The following is a 26,735-nucleotide window of genomic DNA, read 5'->3' on the forward strand; positions in this document are numbered from 1 at the left end:
ATACTCCTCAATGTCATGCGCTTCAACTTCGTGCAGTGATGTTTTGTGGAATCTTATTGAATCTCTTTTGAAAGTCCAAATGCATTGCAACTGCAGATTTTTCTCTATCCATCCTGCTTTTTACATTCTCAAATAACTCTTCTAATTTTTCATAAATTTCCTTTTTATTAAACCATGTTTTACATGATTGAATACAGTTTGATGTTTTAACTGCTTTGTTACTTCTTCCTTAATAATGTATTCCAAAGTTTTCCTGAATAGAAATGTTTTGCATTCAATTTTAGAATTCGCTCTCACTCCCTCTCCTGTCTTGAATGTGGGCATAATATTTGTAGTTTTCCAATCCACTGGCATGCTTCTGGAATTAAAGAAACTTTGAAAAATAGTTATCAGAGCAAGGAGGCTCTTTTGGAGTGGTTACATTGGCATGGTTGATCTAACACAATCTGCTAGTGCTGTCGGGGAGGATTTAAACTAATGTGGCAGGGGGATGGGATCATGAGCAGAGAAACAGAGGGGGTGTAAAATGAGGGTAGAAGCAATAGGTAGCAAGGGGAAAAGTAAAAGTGGCAGGCAGACAAATCCAGGGCAAAAATCAAAAAGGGCCACTTTTCAACATAATTGTATAAGGGGTAAGAGTGTTGTAAAAACAAACCTGAAGGCTTTGTGTCTCAATGCAAGGAGCATTTGTAATAAGGTGAATGAGTTGAATGTGCAGATAGTTATTAATGAATGTGATATAGTTCGGATCATGGAGACTTAGCTCCAGGGTGACCAAGGCTGGGAGCTGAACATCCAGGGATGTTCAATATTCAGGAGGGATAGAGAGAAAGAAAAGGAGAAAGGAGGTGGGGTAGCGTTGCTGGTTAGAGAGGAGATTAACGCAATAGAAAGGAAGGACATTAGCTTAGAGGATTTGGAATCGATATGGGTAGAGCTGCGAAACACTGGGGCAGAAAACGCTAGTGGGAGTTGTGTACAGGCCACCTAACAGTAGTAGTGGAGTTGAGGATGGCATCAAACAGGAAATTAGAAATGCGTGCAACAAAGGTAAAACAGTTATAATGGGTGACTTAAATCTACATATAGATTGGGTGAATCAAATTGGCTGGGGTGCTGAGGAAGAGGATTTCTTGGAATGTATGCGGGATAGTTTTCTAAACTCCCCGTGACTCCCATTCCCCCCCCCCCCCGGTCTGGGGCTACGCTAGGAGAGAGCCCCCGAGCACCTGCCCCGGGGGGACTGGCACTGTCCTGCTGGCGTCGCCGACGTGAAGACGGTGCGAAGCTCCCGCGCCCGGTGCAATGGGTGGGGAGCTGGAGAGGGGAGGGAAGGGGTCACACCCATGGCCGGGAAGCAGAGGGGTGGGGGTGTGGGTGGCGACACACAGGGCCAACAATGAGATGGAGAAAGACAGAAACACTGACATGCAAAGGAGACTACAATAGTGCATGTTCTATCTAGCGTTACGGCGTGTGATTGTCGCCTGCCCGCTGTTTCTGATGCTAAAGATTGATCGTCCCCTGCTATCCCAGGGGCAGGGAGACACGGAGGCTTTTGAGACTGGTGGGAAATCACTACCAAAGTGTCTGCCCACACAGTCAGTACACCTCTCCTACACTTGTCTCCGGTACTAAGTCACCCCCCCCCCCCCCCCCCCCCTTCTCTTTCTCTCCCCCAACTCCAGTCCCGTCCCGACCCCCGGGGCAACTTAAGGGAGCGACAATCAACTTCCACAGATACAAATAATGTCTTGCACGAGAAAGGGCAGATGCTGGTTGACAAAAAGTGCACACACGGTGCTGGAGTAACACAAAGACGCAGCAGAATTTTGGACAAGTCATCCCGTCCGGACCCCTCCTCATTACAGCGGCGGAAGCAACATTTCCAAGAGAATGGGGCAGAGAGCTGGGGGCAGGGCTGGGATGGGAACAAGGCAGATGAGGCGCAACAAAGGAACAAACAAGTTGATGGCTGCAAGGGGCAGGCGGCAGAGGTCTTGTGCCCCAGCGAGGTACACCACTCTTCCCCCTGCTAATGCACATATAGAAAGAGAGAGATGAGAGCAGAGAATGATCCCAGCCTAGCTCTGGCACTGAACGGTGCGCATTTTCCTTTGTAGATCATGTCAATCATGTCTAACTCAAAGCCGCAGGATGGATAGACTTCGCCGCCACGCCTCCTTGTTGCACGATGGCAGCGAGTGCAGGGCCTAGATCCTGCCTAGTTTTTTTTAAGTTCTGAAATTGAATAACTTTCAATACTGAAGCAGAATATACTTACTGTATGAGATGCTGTCCAGCTCCTCTATTTGATACTTAAAACAGGCCTTCATTCATGGTTGGCTCAAGAGTAACTCGGGAGAGGAACTTGGTAACTGGGGAGAGGAACTTGGTACATCGCAGAAAGAAATGAGAAGTAAACGGCAAACTTAGACATACACCTGGGAACTCGTTTAAACTCGTGAACATAAACTTGGAATTTCGTAGACAACCACGAGTGTTTTTTCCTTTCACTCGGGATCACTCGTGGGTGGGCTCGCACCGTGAGACAGGGCCATTACTCTCTACCACTGTATTATTAGAAGTTTGTTTGTTGCTATCTTTTAGTTCTAGTCTTGGATTAATATTTAGAATGCACATCTTGTAGCTGATCTAAATTTTAAGTAATTCTATCTCGTAGACAGCCAGTGCAGGCACAGAATTTATTTTTGTGTTTACACCAGATTGCCGAGATTAAGGAAGGAAGTAATATCAGCTGAACCCAAGTGCAATAGAACTGCTTGTTCGCAGAACATCTTGAATCGCAGTTGCTTTTGACAATATCTGAAAAAAAAAAACTTTTAGCAGCTAGATAAAGAGAAATAGTTTCCAATAGTAATTGTTTCCGAGATACTTTGCTTCTGTTTTCTTTATCAGAACATGAACATCGCTCACAACTCCTGTCTTGAGCAAAAGATAAATTCTGAAAAAGGTTTTGACAATGAGTTCTTGTTTGTTACATTTTGCTGTGTGTTCTGAGATGCTCTAGGTTAGTGTTTCATTTTGATGGTGTAGACATTTCCTGTCACTGAATGAGAGCGTCAAATATATAGATTCTTCACACTGTGGTCTCTCATACTAACATGGAGAGATCAAAGCGATGAAAATGTAAAACATTCAAAACAATGTCGACATTATAATGCCTAAATGATCTACTTTCCAATGAACAAAAATGATGAGAGACATTTTAGATCATCTTTGTTATCGAAATATTACAAAAGCAAAAAATAAACCTAGTGCTTTTGGTTTATTATTTGATGAGATTAATGTTGCAGAATTGACTTTCCTATTAAAAAAAAACAAGTCGCAACTTCTGTTAAATGATATAAATTGGTGGCCTATGTCCAGTGATGTGCCCCAGGGATTAATATTCAAACCCACTTGCTTATCATAAATGTTAATGATTTGAATGAGAATGTAAGTAGCATAGATAGTTAAGGGCCTGTCCCACTTGGGCCGTCATTTACATGACAGGCCGGTAGTGACTGACGCGCATCATCATGCGGCTGCACAGCCGTCTGGAGCGAGTGACGTCATTTGAAGATGGACACAAAATGCAGGAGTAACTCAACGGGACCAGCAGCATCTCTGGAGAGAAGGAATGGATGATGTTTCGGGTCGAGACTCTTCTTCAGTCTGAAGAAGGGTCTTGACCCGAAATGTCACCCATTGCTTCTCTCCTGAGAATCTGCCAATCCCGCTGAGTTACTCCTGCATTTTGTGTCTATCTCCAATCGTCTTGGCCCCGCTCTGGGAGTAGGAGTGGGGGCCGATCCAGATCTGCAACGGCTGTGAGCCCCAGGCCGAGTTCGGCGATTGTTTGCCTGATTCTGCTGCTGTTGGAGGTGAGACGTTGCACCGCACCAGGGTCTTGGGCCTGTCCCACTTTGGCCGTCAGTTACACGACAGGCCGGTGGCGCGCAAAGGTTTCGTTCTGGATGAAATACACACTCCTCCACGCCACTCCACACTCCTCCACACCACTCCATGCGCCCCTAACCATGCGCTACCTACACGCGAGCAGGTCACGTAAATGGCGTGCAAATGACGGCCAAGTGGGACAGGCCCTTAAATCAATAGTATTCATTTGGATGTGGAAAGGATGTTTCCACTAGTGGGAGAGTCTAGGACTAGAAGTCATATCCTGAGATTTATTTTTGGAAGGAGATGAGGTTAAGGAAGGGCATTCTTTTTGGAAGGAGATGAGGACAAATTTATTTTGTCAAAGGGTGGTGAATCTGTAATTCTTTGCCACAGAAGGCTGTGGAGGCCAAGTCAATGAATACTTTTAAGGGTTGGAATGGAGACTTCTGGAAGTTGTTATGATAGAAAAAACAAAGCCATGCCGAAATTTAAACATAAAGATGAGAATTGCAAATTAGTGAAATTATGCATTAATATTGAGAACCAGAATTGATAGAATGGTGGGCTAGAGTACCAGTTAGTTGCAGGTTGCAGAATAAATGGTGCAAAGCCAATTAGAATACTGTTAGAGGAATCAAATCAGGACGTGGACAGCAAAGGTACAGGTTTTAGCAACTAAATAGTTTGTGGAGGGAGTTAAAGACAGTGGCCTTAGTCTTCTTAACATTTTATGTGGCGATTTGGGAAGATATTTGACTACTATCTGGCATTGGAACTGTTAAAGGAAACAGTGAAGAGGTAGAATTAAGTTTTTAGTATGGAACTGCAGATGCTGGTTTAAACTGAAGATAGACACAAAATGCTGGAGTAACTCAGGCAGCATCTCTGGATAAAAGGAATAGGTGATGTTTCGGGTTGAGACCAGGCCTGAAGAAGGGTCTTGATCCAAAACATCACCAATTAATTTTCCCCAGAAATGCTGCCTGACCCGCTGAGTTACTCCAACTTTTTGTATCTATCTTTAGAATCAAGTTTGTTAGGTTGCGTATGTAAAGAAAAGTCTTGGCTCAAATGAAATGACTGGATCTGTAATAGTAAGATCAAGCTAGAATAGTCTGGAGGACAGCACGTGGTGAATTTTGTTCAGTTACCAAAAGTTGTGGAGAGATCAGGAAGGATAAACCTCTACTGCCAGGTAAAGTAAATATTAGGTTTAATTTTGGTTCGGGCTCAGCTATGAGGGAGCAAATGCCGAATAGGTGAGATCCAGTCAGATGTTCTGAATAGACCAGGCGTGGTCTTGGGAAGGGACTATATGATCATAATCCTTGAAGAAAATATCATCTAATGCTCCTCTTATTTCCCTCGCCTCTGGCAGGCTTGATCACATCACCCTCATTCAATGCCTTCCTGTCACTAACTGGGCCTGGTTTAATATTTTGTGACTTTGAAATGAGCTCTGACCATATATTTCTCGCTACTCTCTCTACATATACGCTAGAATTTAGAAGATTGAGGGGGGATCTTATAGAAACGTACAAAATTCTTAAGGGGTTGGACAGGCTAGATGCAGGAAGATTATTCCCGATGCTGGGGAAGTTCAGAACAAGGGGTAACAGTTTAAGGATAAGGGGGAAATCTTTTAGGACCGAGATGAGAAAATCATTTTTCACACAGAGAGTGGTGAATCTTTGGAATTCTCTGCCACAGAAGGTAGTTGAGGCCAGTTCATTGGCTATATTTAAGAGGGTTAGATGTGGCCCTTGTGGCTAAAGGGATCAGGGGTATGGAGAGAGGGCAGGTACAGGATACTGAGTTGGATGATCAGCCATGATCATATTGAATGATGCAGGCTCGAAGGGCCGAATGACCTACTCCTGCACCTATTTTTCTATGTTTCTATGTTGTTCCATCATTGAAATCATCTGTGTTTCTCACAATAACAACACCATTTCTGCCCTTGCTAGTGTTGACTGGCTCCTTTATGGGTCCCAGAATTGATGATTCCAATGTATTCTTGGCTGGCCTCCTTTCCTCCTACCTTCATAAACCTGAGGTCATACTAAACTCAGATGCCTACAAAGTAAAATGCATCATACTGTTATCTCACCTGCCCTGCACTTTCTGAATTAGACTGGCTCTAGGTTAAGCAACATCTCAGTTTTAAAGGTCACACCCTTGTTTTCAGATTCCATCATGCCCTGGGCCCTCCTTACATCTGATATTCTTCAGCTCCAGAGCCTAATAGGCCTGTCCCACTTAGGGGACTTTTTAGGAGACTCTGCAGTCTCCACATAGTCGCCACATATCCGCGGGTGGTTGCCGGGGAGTCGCCTTCATGGTCGTGAGGAGTTCCCGCATTCTGGGAACTAGTCGCAGCTTCATTATGGTCGCCACAAATCTTTCAACATGTTAAAATTAGTGGCGACCAGAATGAAGCTGCCATGGAGAGTAGCGAGAATTCTCGTGCCGTAGGTGGGTCGCCAGGAGGTCAAAGGTTCTCGTAGGTTGTAGCCGGTGCTGACCGATGAATTTCATTGGCTCATTGGGAAAAAAAACGTAAGCAGTAGTTTTCAGAACCAAGGATAACCGACCGGTAATGTTAAATGTCCGCCGAGTTTCACAGCCGTGTATCTCTGGCTATTTAAAAGTTGTCTCCACTCCTTCTCCCTCCTTCTCCCCCCTTCCCCCCCTCTTTTAAAGGACTTATCATACATTGTGCTTTAGGCGTCTTAATTACAGCGCCAACCTTCCTGTTCATCGCGGTGTAAGTCTGTATCACATTGGCTTTGCACCGTGTGAATTTCACTCACCCGCTTGCCCTGTCCCCCACCTGTATAACGAGCTGGTGAAGGAAGGTGTGTGTGTAGCCAGGCATTCTTCACTTCTATAAGATCTTTGATCTTCGATCAATAATGTTATTATCTATCATGATGTTGGCATAATTGGCTTGATGTCAAAACATATACTCTTGCGAACATTGATAATGATAAGGGCCTGTCCCACTGCGGGGTCCTAATTCGCGTTTAAAAGAGTTTCCCTTGACTTATACTTGCAGCATGGTCGACATGAGGTCCTAGGAGGCCTTTGTAACTCTCCTTCATGCTCGAGAGTAGTCCCCATGTACTCGAGGCCTGTTAGGTTGCGCTGTTTTTTTTTTAGGAGGTTGAAAAATGCCCGCGAATAAAAAAAGGTCGCCATGGAAAAAAATCAATATTTTTTTACTCGTAGGTTTAGTCGAGGTAGGTCATAGTAGGTCGTAATGCTATCGTAGGTAATCAAAGGCAATCGAAGGTAGTCGAAGGTAAAGCTCGTTGAAAAAAAAAGGAAGTAAACCAACCGTTAATGTTAAATGTCCGATAAACTTTATTAAATGTTGTCTGGCTTCTTAAAAGTGTCTCCACTCCTTCTCCCCCACTCCGTCTCCCCCCCCCCCCTTCCCCCCCCCCCCCCCCCCCCCCCCCCCCCCCCCTTTGCGATGTGTGTGTGTAGACGGTCGATCCGGCTCGCGGTTTCATCGCTGACGGTCGATACAGCTTGAGGTTTTTTGGGCGAGTGCCCTCGAGCTTGAAGGTCGAAGACAGTCGTTGAAAAGTCGCGTTAGTGGGACAGGCCCTTTAAAGGCTGAAGCATACTATGTTTTTTTATCACAAGCTTTTTTGGAGATCTTGTGGAATAAAAATAGTAAATTTGAAGGAAAGTGAGCAAAGGAATTTATATGAATTTTTTTTTGTACATTTAGTAGGAAGGCTTCATTAATGAACTATATATTTCGAGCTGGCATCTGCAGTATGAGATGAGAGTCAGTGCTTATGACTAGTTTATTATTTTTGTTTTCAGAACATATTCCTTGTCAGAATAGGTCCAGAAGAAAGCATGATGATTATTACAAGTGTTAGCAGTTCATAGATAACAAACAGTAAGATCTGCTTGATATTTTTGAATAGACGTCTGACGTTATTGTGGGAAGAGTTAATGAATAGATACATGAACTGCATCTGTCAGGAAGAGATTAGGTGCTATGTTGCACATAGTCTTGGGAATTAATTGTCACTGAAAAACATTGACCAGTTGGCAATCAGTGAAAAGACATCAAGTACAGGTACTAGAAATTGAATATTTTTCAATGTGATGTTTTATTTTATCGCAGTTATGCAAATCATATAAATTTGTTTGTGATTTGATTCTAGGTCATAAAAGATCCACCTCCGCCTCCACCTCCTCCGAAAGAGGTATGTGAATATTTTGATGTGTGAAAGTTATGTTATTGAAAAATAGTGGAGATATTAAAAGGGCAAAATTATTTAATGGCTTTATCAAATCACTTTGCATAAATCTCATCGGTTAAGCCACAGTAGAAAAGTTGGACAAATACAAATCATTTTTTGAAGATTACATTTATTTTGATTCATAGGTAAATATTTTCAAATAAATCTTGATAAGATCAACAAGCTGAATTAAGCCATTCGGCCCATCAAGTCTACGATGCCATTCAATCATGGCTGATCTATCTCTCTCTCCTAACCCCATTCTCCTGCCTTCTCCCCATCACCCCTGACACCCATACTGATCAAGAATCGATCTATCACTGCCTTAAATATATCCACTGACATGGCCTCCACAGCCTTCTGTGGCAAAGAATTCCACAGTTTCACCACCCTCTGACTAAAGAAATTCCTCCTCATCTCCTCCCTAAATGAATGGCCTTTAATTGTGAGGAATTAAATGGTTATATGGTTAAATTAAATGGTTAATTATATGGTTAAAATTAAATTCACAAAGTACCATTTTGACCTGGAGCAATAGATTTAGTGTGCCAATTCAGATGTATTATTAATGCAATAGACTTTCTACACGTGAAACATCTGACACTCATTGCATCCCCTTCAATTTTACTTTCCATTACATTAAAAACAACGCGAGGTGTGCAGTCAGTGAACAGCATCCCCCTGTTTTCCGGTACATTGAATGTGCCCTTGCAGAATGATGTTTTGAATCATTACGTGTCTGGTACAAAGCAGAAGGAAAATGTGTATAAATATTTCAGTGCAGTTATTTGCTGCAAACCAAATCATAACTTGTAAATACCAATTAATTCATCGCAGGAACTGACACCTGATGCAGAGCGAAAAAAGAAGTGGCCAACTGTTGATGCTTCATACTATGGTGGCAGAGGTGTTGGTGGAATAAAAAGAATGGAGGTATTTTATTAAATTCACTGACACTAAAGCAATTCTAATCATACGCATTGGCTTGAGATGTCTAGGATTGTACTGTGATGGATAAATTGTGTAACTTCCAGCAGCCCACTGAGAATCTCCATGTTCCATCAAAGAATTTGGGATTGGGCTACTATGAATATTTGCAAAGAACATCTGTAAATTGGACGTATTTACATTTGTTTTATGCAGAAATTGTGCACATGGGGTTTTTAACATTTATTTTGAAATGCTTGCTCAATTTCCTGTCACAATAATCCCCTGTTGCACTTCCCGTTAAGATTCAGATGGTTTCATTTTCTTGAGATACTTCCTGCACAGGCTGGCTTGCATTGAGTATTGAGTTACAGAATTTGAATCAAAAATGTATGATTTGAACCGTTATAAATAACTCAATGTTCAGTGAGGCATGCTTCATCCTAAAAGTAGTGAAGTATGAGTGAACGACAGTGACTTTCCATACTGTACATTTGAAAATAGATGTGTGGAGAGCCCACTTTAAGCATCGAGTGGTCTGTGAGTAACTAACTGCAGCTCACAGACCTCCTGATCTATTGACCCAGCCCAGTGGTGGGGCCCTGGGCCACAAAGGGCCATGGAATATCATCGTCCTTTTCCATCTATCGGAATTCTTTAGTTTATTATTGTCATGTGTACCAATGGACAATGAAAAGCTTTTGTTTGTGTGCTGTCCAGTCAAAGAAAAGAATATGAGTACAATCAAAATGTACACAGTGCACAGATAACGGATAAAGGGTACAGCATTTGGTGCAAGATAAAGTCCGATAAAGTAAAATTAAAGATACAGTGCATTCAGAAAGTATTCAGACCACTTCACTTTTTCCACATTTTGTTATGTTACAGCCTTATTCTAAAATAGATTAAATTAATTTTTTTAATCATCAAACTACATACAATACCTCATAATATAAAAGTGAAAACAGGTGTTTAGAAATGTTTGCAAAGTAATTGAAAAGAAATAACTGAAATATCACATTTACAAAAGTAATCAGACCCTTTGCTATGACACTCAAAATTGAGCTTAGATTCATCCTGTTTCCATTGATTATCCTTGAGATGTTTCTACAACTTGATTGGAGTCCACCAGTGGTAAATTAAATTGATTGGACATGATTTGGAAAGGCACACACCTGTCTATATAATGTTCCGCAGATGACAGAGCATATCAGAGCAAAAACCAAGCCATGAAGACAAAGGTTACACAAAAAAGCTGGAGAAACTCAGCGGGTGCAGCAGCATCTATGGAGCGAAGGAAATAGGCAACGTTTCGGGCCGAAACCCTTCTTCAGACTGATCGGGGGCGGGGGTGGGTGGGGATAAGAAAGGGAAAAGGAGGAGTAGCCAGAAGGCTGGGGGATGGGAGGAGACAGCAGGGGGGCTGAGGAAGGGGAGGAGACAGCAAGGACTAACAATGCAGCAAGGACTAACAATGACTAACATGAAGACAAAGGAATTGTCCGTAGACCTCGGAGATAGGATTGTGTCGAGGCACAGATTTGGGGAAGGATATAAAACAATTTCTGCAGCATTGCAGGTCCCGAAGAGCACAGTTGCCTCCGTCATTCTTAAAAGGAACTCAATAAATCAAAGACTTTATTGTCATTCAAAAATACACCAACAAATGCAAGTCTGAATGAAATTTTGTTGCATCTGGCTCACTGTGCAACATAAAATAACAAAAGGATAAAGCAGATAAAAAGATAAAATAGATAATAGTGGTGGCACATTATATGGAATTCAAGAGTCTGATGGGTTGGAGACTTTGAAACCACTAGGACTCTTCATAGAGCTGGCCGCTAGGCCAAACTGAGCAATCGGGGGAGAAGGGCCTTGGTCAGAGAGGTGACGAAGAACCCGATGGTCACTCTGACAGAGCTCCAGAGTTCCTCTGTGAAGTTGGGAGAAAATACCAGAAGGTCAACTATATCTGCAGCACTCCAGCAATCAGGCCTTTAGGCTAGAGTGGCCAGCCGGAAGCCACTCCTCAGTAAAAGACACATGATAGCCTACTTGGAGTTTGCCAAAAGGCACCTAAACAAGATTCTCTGGTCTGATGAAACCAAGATTGAACTCTTTGGCCTGAATGCCAAGTGTTATGTCTGGAGGAAACCAGGCACCGCTCATCACCTGGCAAATACCATACCTACGGTGAAGCATGGCGGGAACTGGGAGGCTAGTCAGGATCGAGGGAAAGATGAACGGAGCAAAGTCCAGAGATCCTTGATGTAAACCTGCTCCAGAGCGTTCTGGACCTCAGACTGGGGCAGAGGTTCACCTTCCAACAGGACAATGACCTTAAGCACGCAGCTAAGACAACGCAGGAGTGGCTTCGTGACAAGTCTGTGAATGTCCTTGAGTGGCCCAGCCAGATCCCGGACTTGAACCCGATTGAATATCTCTGGAGGGACCTGAAAATAGCTGTGCGTCGACGCTCCCCATCCAACCTGACAGAGCTTGAGAGGATCTGCAGAGAAGAAAGGGAGAAATTAAACCATTTCTTGTGTGGTGTAAATCTTTATTCATGTAATTTTATATATTAGGAGAGATCTGTATATTTATCTTAATTTCTTCCAATGATTTAAGCAAAATGAAACCTCGGTCTGAGATCAAATAAATGCACGTTATTTCTAAAAAATAACTAATAATGAACCTTAAGGTTCAAGAATATCATTACATGATGCTAAATTTGTTAATATAAACTTTGTTGTGTAAAGACCTCTGAGTGGTGTTTAAGACAATTTATGACAGTCTTTAAGACCTGTAAGACAATGCCTACCTTCTGATGAACTTTAATTCACAATTCACTTACATCATTGACTGGGTGCACTTACCATTTTTCTATGCTGTCTCTTCTGGTGTATTTGAAATTGCGAATTGCGTGTTACTGTTTTTGTTCCTCTAGGTCAAGTGGGGAGATAGGGGATCAACTGAAGAAGGAGCAAGGTTAGAAATGGCCAGAAATGCTGTTGTTACTGTCCCAGAGGGTGAAGAGGAACTTATTACACCAAGGCGGCCCAAACCACCCCCGTCGGCTCAAACTCAACTAAAGTGGTATGATCCAATTAAGGTAATTGCTCATCATGCACATTCCATTCGATAAGAAAACATACTTTACATCAACATGTATAAAAATTCTTAATAAGATTTCTAAGATCAAATGCTTTTGGCCTCATTACTTGAATTCTTAAGTAATTAGAATCAAACAGCATGAAAATAGGCACATCGACCAAATTCGTCCATGCTGACCAAGATGTCCCATCTAATCTTGTCGTGTTTGGCTGCATTTGGCCTATATCCCTCCAAATGTTTTCCAAACCATGTACCTGTCCAAATGTGTTTTAAATATTGTTATTGTACTTACCTCACCTACTTCCTCGGGCAATAGACACAAAGCCTGAGTAATTCAGCGGGTCAGGAGGCATCTCTGGACAAAAAGGATGGGTGACGTTTCGGATTGGGACCCAGGGTCCGGATCCAAAATGTCTCCCATCCTTTTGCTCCAGAGATGCTGCCTGACCTGCTGCATTATTCCAGCACTTTGTTTCTACCTTCAGTATAAATCAGCATTTGCATTCTTCCCACTTAGTTCGTCTGGCAGCTTGTTTCATATACCTATCACACTGTGAAACAGTTGCCCTTCAAATTATTTTAAAATATTTCCTTTTTCTCCTTAAACCTATGCCATATTATATATTACCATACCCTGTGAAGAGTCTCTATGCATTCACTGTATGGAAGCCCTTAAGATTTTATACACACCATTCAGAAAGCCCCTGAGCACCCCACATTTTAAGGAATAAAGTCAATGTCTGCCCACCATTTTCCTATAGCTTACACCCTCGAGTCCTGGCAACATCTTCATAATCTTTTCTGTATTCTTTTCAGCTTAATGCCATCTTTCCTATAGCAGGGTGACCAAAACTGAACATAATACTCAAAGTGCGGCCTCACCGACGTCTTGTACAACTGTAACATAACATTCCAATGTCTATAGTCAATTCCCTGACTGATGAAGGCAAACATGCCAAAATGTGACACCACTACGGTTCACTGTGAAGGTCCTGCCCTTGCTTTACTTCCAAAAATACAATACCTCACACTTATCTGAATTAAACTCCATTAACCATTCTTTGGCGCACTTGCCCAGCCTATCAAGATCCCTCTGTAATTCCCGTGAACTATCTTCACTATTATACCTCCGCCTTTAGCGTCATCTGCAAACTTACTTATCATGCCTTTGCGCATTCTCATCCAAAATTATTATTCTATTATACTCTTGACATGGTCCAAAGACTAACGTTCAATATAAGTCAAGATGATTAGTTAGGCCAACAAGAAAAATGGGACCTATAATTGGGAATATTTGCAGTACGATTTTGTGAAAAGAAGCACAAACATGGGAATACAACATTAAAACGTGTCAATGAAAATGTATAAATGTGATTTAATGTGGGCTCTCAAATAGGCTAGCTTAAAAAATACATTGGATTCTATTGTTTTTGTATCAGAAAATAATAGCTGAGCTTCATATGTTTATGGTATCTTTTCAAATTATAGGGTAGACTTGACGCATTGTGGGCACTGCTGAGACGGCAATATGATCGAGTTTCTTTGATGCGACCACAAAGTGGTGATGAGGTATCATTCAAATTCTTTCTTGGGAGATGAAAACGTTCATTTAAATACATTTTATTTGGTGCTTTTTCTATTTATATGTCCATTATAGCCAATTGATTTATTTGTAGTTCTTTTCAAACTGATCCCTTTGATATCCATTTGTCTGGAAAATAATTTTCTATTGTTTATCAACACTTCTTTATAGATTGCATGAAAAATATTTAAATGTCAATAACCTACTTTTGTGATGATTCTTTGAAAATAATATTACATGCAACCATGCCCAACTTTTAAGAACTCAAGAAATGGCAGATGATTTTATTACTGTGCTTGGAATTCGAATGAAAAATAATTGTATTCCATATGAATCATGCTAAGTTCAGTGCAAAGAGAATACAGTGCCTCCATAATGTTTCGGACAAAGACCCATCATTTATTTATTTTCCTCTGTACTCCACAATTTGAGATTTGTAATGGAAAAAAAGCATGTGGTTAAAGCCCACATATCAGATTTTATTAAAGGGTATTTTTATATATTTTGGTTTCACCATGCAGAAATTACAACTGTGGTTATATATAGTCACCCCATTTCACGGCACCATAATGTTTGGGACACATGGCTTCACAGGCGTTAGTAATTGCTCAGGTGTGTTTAATTGCCTCCTTGATGCAGGTATAAGAGAGCTCTCAGCACCCAGTCTTTCCTCCAGTCTTTCCATCACCTTTGGAAACTTTTATTATTGTTTATCAACACGAGGACCAAAGGCCAATGTAAGTCAAAGAAGCCATTATGAGACTGAGGAACAAGAATAAAATTGTTAGACATCAACCAAACCTTAGGCTTACCAAAATCAACTTTTTGGAACATCATTAAGATGAAAGAGAGCACTGGTGAGCTTACTAATCGCAAAGGGACTGGCAGGTCATGGAAGACCTCCACAGCTGATGACAGAAGAATTCTCTCTATAATAAAGAAAAATCCCCAATGACCATTGTCCACAGAAGACTTCATGAACAGAAATACAGAAGCTACACTGCAAGATGCAAACCACTGGTTAGCCACAAAAATAGGATGGCCAGGTTACAGTTTGCCAAGAAGTACTTAAAAAGCCAACCACAGTTCTGGAAAAAGGTCTTGTGGACAGATGAGATGAAGGTTAACTTGTACCAGAGATGGCAAGAGCAAAGTATGGGGGAGAGAAGGAAATGCCCAAAATCCAAAGCATACCACCTCATCTGTGAAACACGGTGGTGGGGGTGTTATGGCCTGGGCATGTATGGCTGCTGAAGGTACTGGCTCACTTATCTTCATTAATGATACACCTGCTGATGGTAGTAACATAATGAATTCTGAAGTGTTTAGACACATGTATCTGTTCAAGTTCAAACAAATGGCTCAATACTCATTGGCTGGCGGTTCATTCTACAGCAAGACAATGATTCCAAATATACTGCTAAAGCAACAAAGGAGTTTCTCAAAGCTAAAAAAATGGTCAATTCTTGAGTGGCCATGTTAATCACCCGATCTGTACCCAATTGAGCATGCCTTTTATATGCTGAAGAGAAAACTGAACGGGACTAGCCTCCAAAACAAGCATAAGCTAAAGATGGCTGCAATACAGGCCTGGCCAGAGAAGCCACCCAGCAACCGGTGATGTCCATGAATCGCAGACTTCAAGCAGTCATTGCGTGCAAAGGATCTGCAACAAAATACTAAACATGACTACCTTCATTTACATGACATTGCTGTGTCCCAAACATTATGGTGCCCTAAAATAGGGGGATAATGAATAAACACTGCTGTAATTTCTACATGGTGAAACCAAAATGTATAAAAATGCCCTTTATTAAAATCTGACGATGTGCACTTTAACCACATGTTTTTTTTCTATTTCAAATTTCAAATTGTGGAGCACAGAGGCAAATAAATAAATGATGGGTCCTTGTCCCAGACATTATGGAGGGCACTGTAAATCACTGTGCACAAAAGTGTGTTTAACAAAATAATCACATTGGATATATATTTCAAATGACTGAGATAAATATTAATTGTGTGACAATTTGCAGCAAGAGAGTTTGTTCAATATTTTTTTACGTTAAAAATATGTCATTATGGTTAATGGGACTATAGAATGAAGATGGAGCTGCAACACTGGCATTCTCTGACCACTGCATTCTCTTCTGGGAGCACAGGTTTAGTGAAACATCATCTGAACCATCAGTGCCAACATGAAACAACAAACATATTGAGAAACGTTGTAGTCTTTATACTCTTCCTTTGTCACAGAGCTTAGGGTGTAATTGGTAAAGTAATGAAATACTGGTTCTCTTTGCAAGTTCTTGATTTGTGGTATTTTCTTTGTTAATAATCACGAATTTCCCCACTCTGTTTTGTGTATAAAAATGCTGGGAAGAGCATTATTGGTTGTCATCTATGAATTAATGAAAATCCACACAATTTTCCATCCATTTTGCTGAACATAAAAGCAGAACTCCAGTGATGAGAGCCATTGATCATGTATTTTTCCTCATAAATTAAATTCCTACACTTAACCTTAAATAATAGAATAGCATCGAGTAGAATACTTTATTGTCACATGTGATAAGTCACAGTGAAATTCTTTGCTTGCATACCTTGCCAAAGTATGCAAATAGTCACCCATAGAGGGCACTTAGAAAGTTACAAACCCCCCCCCCCCCCCTCGCGCCAGTTCCCTCTTTGTCATTAGATGGCTGCAAACAAATTAATCATAAGAAGACGTTCTTTCGAAGTTAATTAAAAGTAGTTGCTCATTCGAGAATTGATTTGCACAATTTTATTTTGGTCTCAATCCTAACCCCTCTCCGTATGAGAGTTACCTCATCCATGGGTGACATGGCATTACTGTCTCTTGCCTCCATAGCTTGGGTTTAATCTTGACCCCTGCAGCTCCTGGTGTGGAGCTTGAATGCCCTCCCTGTGATCATGTGAGCTTCCCATTAGCGCTCTGTTTTTTCCCATATTCAAAAGACCTGCTGATTAGGTCATACGGTGATAAGTGATAGGAGCAGAATTAGGCCATTAGGCCCATCAAGTGTACTCCGCCATTCAATCGTGGCTGATCTATCCTTCTCTCCTAACCCCATTCTCCTGCCTTCTCCCCATAATCCCCGACACCCGTACTAATCAAGAATCTATCTATCTCTGCCTTAAAAATATTCATTGAATATGATTGATATGTCAATTGACATATAAATTACCTTCTAGAGTAGGTTAGTGGCAAGAGCATTATGGGATATGAATGGGCATGTGAGAGAGAATAGGTTATAAGGAAATAAGAAGGATATAAAACATTGAACAATACAGCACTGAAATATGCTCTTCAGCCCATGATGTTTGTGGTGCCCACCATGATGCCAATCCAGACTAAATGCGATCTGCCTGACTGGTGTAGACCTAATGGGCATATGGCGACCAGGTAATAAGAACATCCTACTTTACAATTTCCTATGTGATAGAACTATACAAATGGGGCCCAGTTTTTTTTGGGTTTTTTGGTTACTGTTTTCCCAACATAACGCAGATCCCGGTTCCATTCTTATATCTCAAATTTTCTTCTATCAAATATTTAGCTTCAAATAAATGTTCCTTTTTTCAGTAGAATTAATAATTCCACTAAAATATTTGGTGAGGAATTTTTATACCTGACATATTCTTTGACGCCTTCCCTTCATTTTGTTTTGGTGATTTTAAATTTATGCTTCAAATAATCAATTTACTCTGATGAAAGTTGAGGCTGGAAAGAGGGACGTGCAAAACAGCCATCAGATTTTGAAATCAATTCTGTGAATTTAAAGACCTTCCACTATGTAATTGGAAACATTGTTTTCATGAAAAATAAAATTGTTCAATGCCTCACTTGATACCTTACAATAAGCAACTGCTTTCATGTATCCAGCAAACATGTGTACATGCTGCACACTCAGGGGTCAGATGCTTGTCAAGTAAATGGAATGTTGGTATGTCCAGCTGCAGACCATCATGGATTTCACTCAGTCTATTTGAACCAGGCTGACTAATCTATTTATTACAGATCTCAATTTAAACTGGCATTAACATCTAGGAGTTTATACTGCTCTAACATCACTGTGTTTCACTCTGCAACATTTTACATTAATACATCTACAATTTGGAATTAATCTAGAATTTTCAGTCATGTAAATAAGATCACTTTATTTATCCCTATGAAGAAAAGTTACAGTTTTTACTTTAATAGATTTATAATAGATACTTTTAATAGATACTTCTGAATTTGAAAATTGGGATTATGTTTTATTAACTGTCAATAACTCAAGACCCACTGTGATTTCATCAGTTGTTGGTAATTGCAGAAGTTAAATGATATTTTACAGAAGTTTATCTTTCTGCAAAAGACTAATAAGAAACATTACACATTCCTTCTGCTGGAAATATGAATATTTTAATAATTAATTAGTACATTACCATCAAAATATTCTCACTGAGAATGTCCTTGGCCATGATTGGTATCGTTGTATGCTTACATTAACAGTTTCGGTTTCGGTACCAAAAATATCAAACTGCTGGACAAAATCAGTGGGGAAAATTGCACAGACAACATTTTGGGTGAGAATCCTTCTTGAGTCTGAAGAAGGGTTCTGACTTGAAATGTCATCTGTCCATTTCCATCCGCAGATGCTGCCTGACCACTGAGTTCCTCCAGCAGTTTGGTTTGCTCAAGAATCCAGCATCTCCATTCTGTTGTGTCCATTCTCGGATATCTGTTGCTTTGGATTGCTTTATCAAGAGTATTTGTATTTATATAGTTCCACATTCTGCTAAGAATTCCATTAGAATTCTGAAGAATTATAATTCTAGCAACCATCGTTCAGGGTCAGTATCTCACCAATACAGAAACATGGAATAAACCATTCTACTCCTTGGGTTTGTTCTATCATTCAATTGGACAAATATTGTTTAATCTGTATTTTTACTCCTTCTATTCCGATACCACATTCTGTGCCCACAGATGGCTACAGTGAGATGTTTTGGTGATAGGAGTTGAAGAGAGTATGCTAGGTATTCAGAAATGTTCATGTCACTCCTTAAATAATGCCAGGAAAAGTTTATTTTCCATCTGAATAAATTAGGCAGTTTCTTAATTTAACATTAAATGGAGGCACCATTTAATGGAGTCCAAAAGTTATTTCATTTATCAAACAGATTACACAATCCAGATAATCAATTTTGAATTGGCTATTGGATTGACTCGACCTTAATGGTGACATATTGCCCACTGTCCCTTTTCTAGAGAATTACAGCTGGATTGTCAAAACACCTTGTTACAATCAGCAGGTTTTGTTTTTAATATATAAATCGGGGTCCTGGAGCATCGGAATCCGATTGCTATTTAGAATTGGACTGAGTGAAGCTGTTGCTTGGTCTAAGTAAGTCTGCAGCCTTCGCAGTCTCCCCCATGCTGAGTTTATCCAACCCTCTTCCTGCAATCTCTCCATTGCTTTTTACTGCTGGGTCTTGCTGCAAGCTGCCCAGACTTGAACCTGACCTCTGGTCAAGAGTGGAGGAAAGAACTGCAGATGCTAGTTTGCACTGCAGAAGGGTCTCAACCTGAATTGTCACCCATTCCTCCTATCCAGAGATGCCGTCTGACCCAGTTTTTACTCCAGCTTTTTGTGTCTATCTACTGTCAAGAGTGTTCAATTGTTGTATGCACCGAAAACATGACAATGAAATTCTTACTTGCTACAGCTTAGCAGGCCTTTAAATGCGATAACACAGAGATATTATATATTAATTGAAAATACCATAAATTAAGATTATGGTAACCACAATAGTGAAAAAACCAAAGTCCATAGTGCAACCAAAGGTACAGTCCATAGAAAATCAGAGTTGCTGAGGCTAGTGCTTTGTGGTATTCAAGAATTTGATAATTGCTGGGAAGTAGCTTTTCCTGAGCCTAGTGGTCATGGTGTTTGGACTTCTTTACCCTCCCGATGCTAGTAGATGGTATGTGATTGAGGTAGCCAGGGCGGTTTAGGTTGTTGATGATTTTGGCTGCCTTTTTGAGGCATCATCTCCAACAGATCCCTTCACTGGTGGGAAGGTCATACCCATGATAGACCAGGCACTATCTCCCACTCTCTAGCCCATTTCATCCCTGGACAAGTTACTGAACCAGAATGCGATTCAACCAGTCAGTATGCTCTCTATCGCATACCTATAGAAATTTGATACTCAGCGACATACCAAGTCTCCTCAACCTTCCAAGGAAGTAGAAACGTTGATGAATTTTCTTTGTTTTTGCTAACATTGAGAGCATAATTGTTGTTCTGGCAGTATTCTATCAGATTATCAATACACTGACATCATTATCCAAAATGCATCCAACAATATTCGTATCATCTACCAATTTAAAGATGACTTTGGTGCTGCGTCCGGCTATACAGTCTTGGGTGTGGAGAGAGTAGAACACGGGAATGGGCACACAACCTTGAGGTGCTCTAGTGTTGATGATTGGAGGAAGTGTTGTTGCTAAATCATGCTGATTGTGCCTGCCCATGAGGAAGTTGAGAATTCGATTACATAGGGATGAGCAGAGACCCAGTTTTCTTAAGTATGATGATAAGTTTGGTAGGGATGGTAATGTTGAATAAGAGCGGTAGTTGATGAATAACTGCCTGACGTACTGCATCAAGAAACCTATTGAGTTGGGTGCCTTGATGATTTCATTCCATTGTGCTATGGGCTATAACATTTTGCAGATACATTCCTTGTGGAATCTCAGCCAGTTGGACAACCAAAAGTTAAACTCAATTCCTTTGTTGTTCAGGTTAATCTTAAAACCATAATCCAATGCTGCTGTGAAGGATAGTGTGGCTGGAATATAGTCAAAGTGTCAGTAATTGTTTCAATAATTTGCAGATACAGAGTAGCGCAGCAGTGGTGTTGCTGCCCTACAGTGCCAACGGCCCGGGTTTGATACTGAATATGGGTGCTGCCTGTACGGAGTTTGTACGTTCTCCCTGTGACCACGTGTTTTCTCTGGGTACTCTGGTTTCCTCCCACATTTTAAAGACGAGCAGGTTTATAGGTTAATTGGCTTCCTTAAATTATCCGTAGTGTGTAGGATAGAACTTGGGTACAGGTGATCATTGATTGGCACGGACTCTGTGGGCCAAAGAGCTTGTTTCCAGCTCTAAATTAAACTATATTACATTTCTATACACATAGTGTGAAATTGACTTTGGAATTTATGAGCATAGCTTATCTTTTATTATTTCTACAGTGTTGTATGGTATATTTGTGCTCATATGGGGCTCCGTGTAAATTAATTTAAGATTGATTACAATAATTTCAGATAGGTCACATTTCTTAAGATCTATTATTTCGACAAGCAGAGAATGGAATTAATAGTGAGGTATGGTAGTTTCCCAGCTGGCTTTAAAGAATAAACAAACCACATAGAAACAGAGAATATAGGTGCAGGAGTAGGCCATTCGGCCCTTCGAACCAGCATCGCCATTGGTTGATCATCCAAAATCAGTAGCCCGTTTCTGCCTTCTCCCCACACCCCTTGATTCCGTGAGCCCCAAGACCCGTACCTAACTCTCTTGAAAACATCCAGTGAATTGGCCTCCACTGCCTTCTGTGGCAGAGAATTACACAGATTCACAACTCTCTGGGTGAAAACGTTTTTCCTCATCGCAGGCCTACCTCTTATTCTTAAACTGTGATCCCTGGTTCTAGACTCAGCCAACATGGGGAACATTTTTCCTGCATCTAGACCGTCCAATCCCTTAGAAGTTTATGATTCCATAAGATCCACTCTCATCCTTCTAAATTCCAGTGAATATAAGCCCTGTTGATCCATTCTTTCATCATATATCAGTCCTGCCATTACGTTAATTAACCTGGTGAACCTACGCTGCATTCCCTCAATAGCAAGAATGTCCTTCCTCAAATTAGGAGACCAAAACTGCACACAATACTCCAGGTGTGGTCTCACCAGGGCCCTGTACAACTGCAGTAGGACCTCCTTACTCTTATACTCAAATCCTCTTGCTATAATTCTGTCTGTCTCTTATGTAGATAATAGGGGGCTGCTTATGAAAAAAGATTGATCAACCAACTTCATTTGATAACTATAGATAATAATAATAGAATCAATAATTTCCTAAGCTTATTTTTTATCACACAGCTTACAGCCATCTTTAAGATCCCGCATCTTTCCATTTTTTCAAACATTAAAAAAAAAAACATCATGCTGCAGGAAGTTTTAGCTGCTTTCTTGTGAAATTGCAAACTTCCTCATTCAAACATTCAAATTCAAATTCCTCATTTAAATGCTCCGTTACCCCATTTTTAAAAATGTGGTAATGGGTCATTTCCTGTGAAGGCATACTATCCTCTATAAAATAAAAGGCTCTGTGCATTGATAGTGTCATGCTTTTCTATAATGTACTTCAAATCAGTACTGAGATGACATTGAAGAACTGTTACCTGTAGTTGGTGTCCCATAGCAAATCCTCACATATCCGCAAAAAGCGTTATTCCATGTAGATGTCCTTGGGTTATCTAATTTTATCTATCTGGTAACCTAATTACCACTTTAAAAAATATATTTTAATCCTTGATTTATGAAAAATATTCTTCTAGCTCCCTTAACAACCCTAATGCTAACTGATTGCTGTAATATGTCAAGTCATACAACTTGCTTAGTTTTCTCTACAAAGGATCATGACCCACTTTATCTTTTTGCATGGTGGGTAAAGACAATGGTTGGAAGGGGAGCGAGATATTTGGATACAATGTAGAAGGAAAGAACATTATGAAAGTATTGGAGCATTGTGGGGTACATTCCTACACTAGCTGAAATGCAATACGATATGATACGATATAACTTTATTTGTGCAAAGATTGGGGAGGGGAGTCGGTCTACTCCACGACAGAAGGGGGAGGAGTGGTAAAGTTTGATAACCACAGGGAAGCAAGATCTCCTATGGCGTTCTGTCCTGCATCTTGGTGGAACCAGTCTGTTGCTGAAGGTACTCCTCAGGTTGACCTGTGTGTCATGGAGGGCATGAGCTGTATTGTCCAGGATGGTCTGCAGTTTGAGGAGAATCCTCCCCTCCAAGACCACCTCCCATGATACCAACTCTGCCCCCAGGATGGAGACAGCCTTCTTGATGAGTTTGTTAATTCTATTAGCGTCCTCGACCTTCGCCCTGCTGCCCCAGAACACAACAGCGAAGAAGATGACACCGGCTACCACCGATTGGTGGAACATCTGCAGCATCTTCAGACATTGAAGGAGCGGAGCCTTCTCAAAATGTACAGCCAGCTCTGTCCCTTCTTGTACAGGTCCTCAGCATTCCTGGACCAGTCCAGGTACACTCCAAGGTACTGTATTTGTACTCCCTGGTAAACTGCACATCCACACCATTGATGGAGGCAGGATACAGAGGTGTTCCTCTCCTCCTAAAGTCCACTTTAGTCTTGTCTGTGGTGATTGTCCACCACTAACTCCTTAGTCTTGTCTGTGGTCTGTGGCTGCAGGTGATTCAGCCCACGCCACTCAACAAAGTTGTTGACTACACTTCTGTATTCGGCTTCCTTCCCCTCACTGATGCAGCCCACAGTTGTAGAGTCATCTGAAAACTTCTGCGGGTGGCAGGAGTCTGAGTTATATCTGAAGATGTAGATGGTGAACAGGAAGGGAGACAGGACCATCCCTGTGGGGCCCCTGTGTTGCTGACTACCATGTCCGAGACACAGCTCTGTAGCCTGACATACTGTGGTCGTACAGTCATGTAGTCGGTGACACAGGGTGACTATTGTATTGTATATCTTTATTGTCATTTCCTGAGTATTCACATACCCAGAGGAAACAAAAAAAACGTTGCTCAACCAGTGTCCATTCAGTGTGCATTAAAAATAAATAGAAATAAAAATACATATATCATGAACAAATTAACACTCTACTAAACATCAACAGGCGTTCCGATCGGCAGCGGCACGACAGTGGCTCTGCTGCAGTGTGTCCAGGTTGGTGGTTGGTGCGCGATACTAAAGGCTTCTTTCTCTCATTGGTACATTGTTATGAAAACAACAGAATTCAAATATTCACAAACAAAAATTTTGATTAACATTAAATCACCAGCAAAGTCTTTCACATTTGCCTATGGCTTATACCAGGTGACAGATATAACTCATCAATTACCAGCAATTGGTGTGCTGCTTTAATACATTTGGTTACTGCACTGATGGCCTTTGAATATTATATGACTACCCATGCACAATTATTTATTCTGTCCTTGTCCTGAATCACTTCATTCAAATAAAATGTAAAATTGTTCACAGAGAAAGTGGTTTTAAAATTCTCAGTGACTAGTCTTGATATGAAGCACATTGGAGTGATTTGTGAAACTACCACTTGCCAGTATAAAGCATTACAAGACTCATGAGTGAAATCTTCAAAAAAATATTACTTTTAATTAAAGTTTACTTTTTAATTTAGTTTACTTTTAAAAGACAAGACTTTTGTTTATATCGTCTCGAGTGCCAGTTTTGGCCTGATGTCCATAACTTGGATATGCTAGATATATCAAATAAGTCAGTTGCTGTTTCGCTTTCATTTGTTGTTTCTGGAGAAAACATTTCTATTCTCCAGATTCATTGCCACTGATTCCAAATGACATAGGAAAAGGATAATAAAAATGATAGTGACATAAGACCTGAAGGGATATACTATTGTGTGACCAGTTTTCCCATTAATAAAGATCTCTTTATTAACATAACTTAAGCCCCCCAGTAATTTTGCAGTAAATATATTAATTTATGAGAGTTAGCCATCTTTGTTCTGAAACCTTTTCAGAAGTAAACAAAGACTTACCTAGTCTCTGAATACAGCTTTGTAATGTATGCCTTGGAAATACTTTCTGGGGAAGATGATTCATAAAAAAGGGTTTTAATGTGTGCATTCATATTATAATATTAATAGACACGATGCCTTGACAATGTCATATTAAGGACAAAACATTATTCCTGTCATTGATGGAGTAAGTTTATCAAAACAACATAATTTCATAGGAATTACATAATGCAGAACACATTCTCCATCAATAAGCACAAGGTTGATTCTGATAAAAGTAAGAGCTGATTGTTCAGCTGTTTTACTTTCTTCATCTTTAATTCTTAAAATATCCTGAGTTTCATTAAAAACTTAAATGAACAGTTTCTAAAATAGTTCCTTTGTGCTCAACATAGTGATGAACACTTAGAATGATTTTTCTATCAAGATCTTAACAATCCTAACTTACCTGATGTGTTGAGCTGATGAAAGGTAATACAGATATTCTGATTTTTAAATCTGCAAGTGATATATTTGTTTAAATTTGTTACTAAAAACAATAGTTCGAGCACATTTTGAAGTATTAATTCTAATATGTCAACTTTGGACTTGATGATATCCTTATGAAGGAAATAGTATTACCAGGAAATGTATTTACTTTATGACATGATTTCTGGTAAACAAAAAAAGTTTTTTCCGCTTGAGCAGCTGGTTTTCAGAAATGCTCCTTTAGAACCCAGTGGGCCAATGTTTAGCATTTAGCAAGTATTCACCCTAGGTTTCAGGGCCTTGATGTTCTAATTGAAGTTTAGGCAGGATGTATCAAAGCTAGAAAGGCTCTTCAGTGCCAGCAACTAATGCATGGTGGAACCACTTTGAGTTCCATGGTGTGAATGCAGAGACTTTGATTCCGGATGTAAATCCAGAGAGAGGGCAGTGAATGATACATTTTTCAACAAATGATCAGCGAGGTTACAAATGCCAGTACAGGTATGTAGAAGTAAGCAAGTTGTTGCAGACGTCTGTTTGGATGGGAGGCAGTGGTCTTCACCAGCCTGCAGCAAGTCTGCTGGAGTGTCAGCAGATGCAGTTGAGAGTGGCAGAACAGTTTTGGTCTCACATTTGATGCCTGAGGGGCTTAAACACCAAAGGTAGAGCAGGGAAGGACACAGCTGTGCTCCTGAACTGGCCTCGGGCACAAATAAAGAGATCTAATGTATTTTGACTCTATTGTGAGGGGAGCTAGGGGAAGATGAGCCACTTCAGAGCGAAGTTAACACAACAACATCTGCCACAAAGTTTCAAGGGAAGCGGCTGGGGAGGAGCAGGTAGCTGAGGTAGTCCCTGAGAAAACAGCCTTTATTTAGATAGATTTTCTAAAGATCTGTATCTTGTTAATGTACACTGCAAGGCCCTGTATTGTTTTTATGGCTTTATTTTTTGACTATAGGAACATTTATAGGAACTATAGGAACATTTGATGTGTAAATAAAATAGGAACATTTTATGTGTAAATGGTTTTTTACATAGTGTGGGTTTTTTTTTTCAAAGTAAGAATCACAGGACTCTGAAGCAGTCCTTCAGAACTTTTAAGTTATGAATTATTTTATTTGAAATTCAGCTATTATTTGACCTTTTGATTATTTTATTTCTCTCTGGAAGATTTATATAGAATGTGATTTACATATTTTCTTCCAGAAATACTTCAAAGGACAGCCGGTTAGACTACATTAGGCCTGTCAAAAGGTTTTTGACTTCTATATGTTGTCATTGTGCCATATTTGACATACAAATATGTCCAAAACAAGTTGAATTATACAGAATCCTCATTCTGTAATGACAGCGAACTAAATGGACATTGTGCTGGAAATGTCACATCTAAAAAGTTATTTGTAATATTAGAAAATTGGGAGGTATCCAAGGAAACTCACTTCAATGGAACTTGCAGTTTTCTGATAAAAGTAGCCTTTAACTGGTCTTTTCAAAGCCTGTGGTGCTGCTGATTTATGAATGAGATTGTGAATGTCTCTTTTCTGAGTCTGAACAAAAGCTTGCTGAAACCTATATTCAAAGAAGGATGTCATAAAGGATGTCGAATATAGGA

The 26,735-nt window shown here is 40.4% G+C and overlaps 1 protein-coding gene across 1 annotated transcript in view; it reads left to right on the top strand.

The window, feature by feature from the left end:
- antxr2a (ANTXR cell adhesion molecule 2a) overlaps positions 1 to 26,735 on the top strand; it is a 205,167-nt gene that overhangs the window by 93,062 nt on the left and 85,370 nt on the right. Inside the window, exons 13-16 of the mRNA XM_055640235.1 lie at positions 8,097 to 8,138; positions 9,012 to 9,107; positions 12,049 to 12,213; positions 13,704 to 13,784. Coding sequence (XP_055496210.1) covers positions 8,097 to 8,138; positions 9,012 to 9,107; positions 12,049 to 12,213; positions 13,704 to 13,784 — 384 coding nt within the window. The remainder of the gene's footprint in view (positions 1 to 8,096; positions 8,139 to 9,011; positions 9,108 to 12,048; positions 12,214 to 13,703; positions 13,785 to 26,735) is intronic.

This window comes from Leucoraja erinacea, chromosome 1 (genome assembly GCF_028641065.1).
Source record: "Leucoraja erinacea ecotype New England chromosome 1, Leri_hhj_1, whole genome shotgun sequence".
In the NCBI taxonomy this organism is placed as follows: Eukaryota; Metazoa; Chordata; class Chondrichthyes; order Rajiformes; family Rajidae; genus Leucoraja; species Leucoraja erinaceus.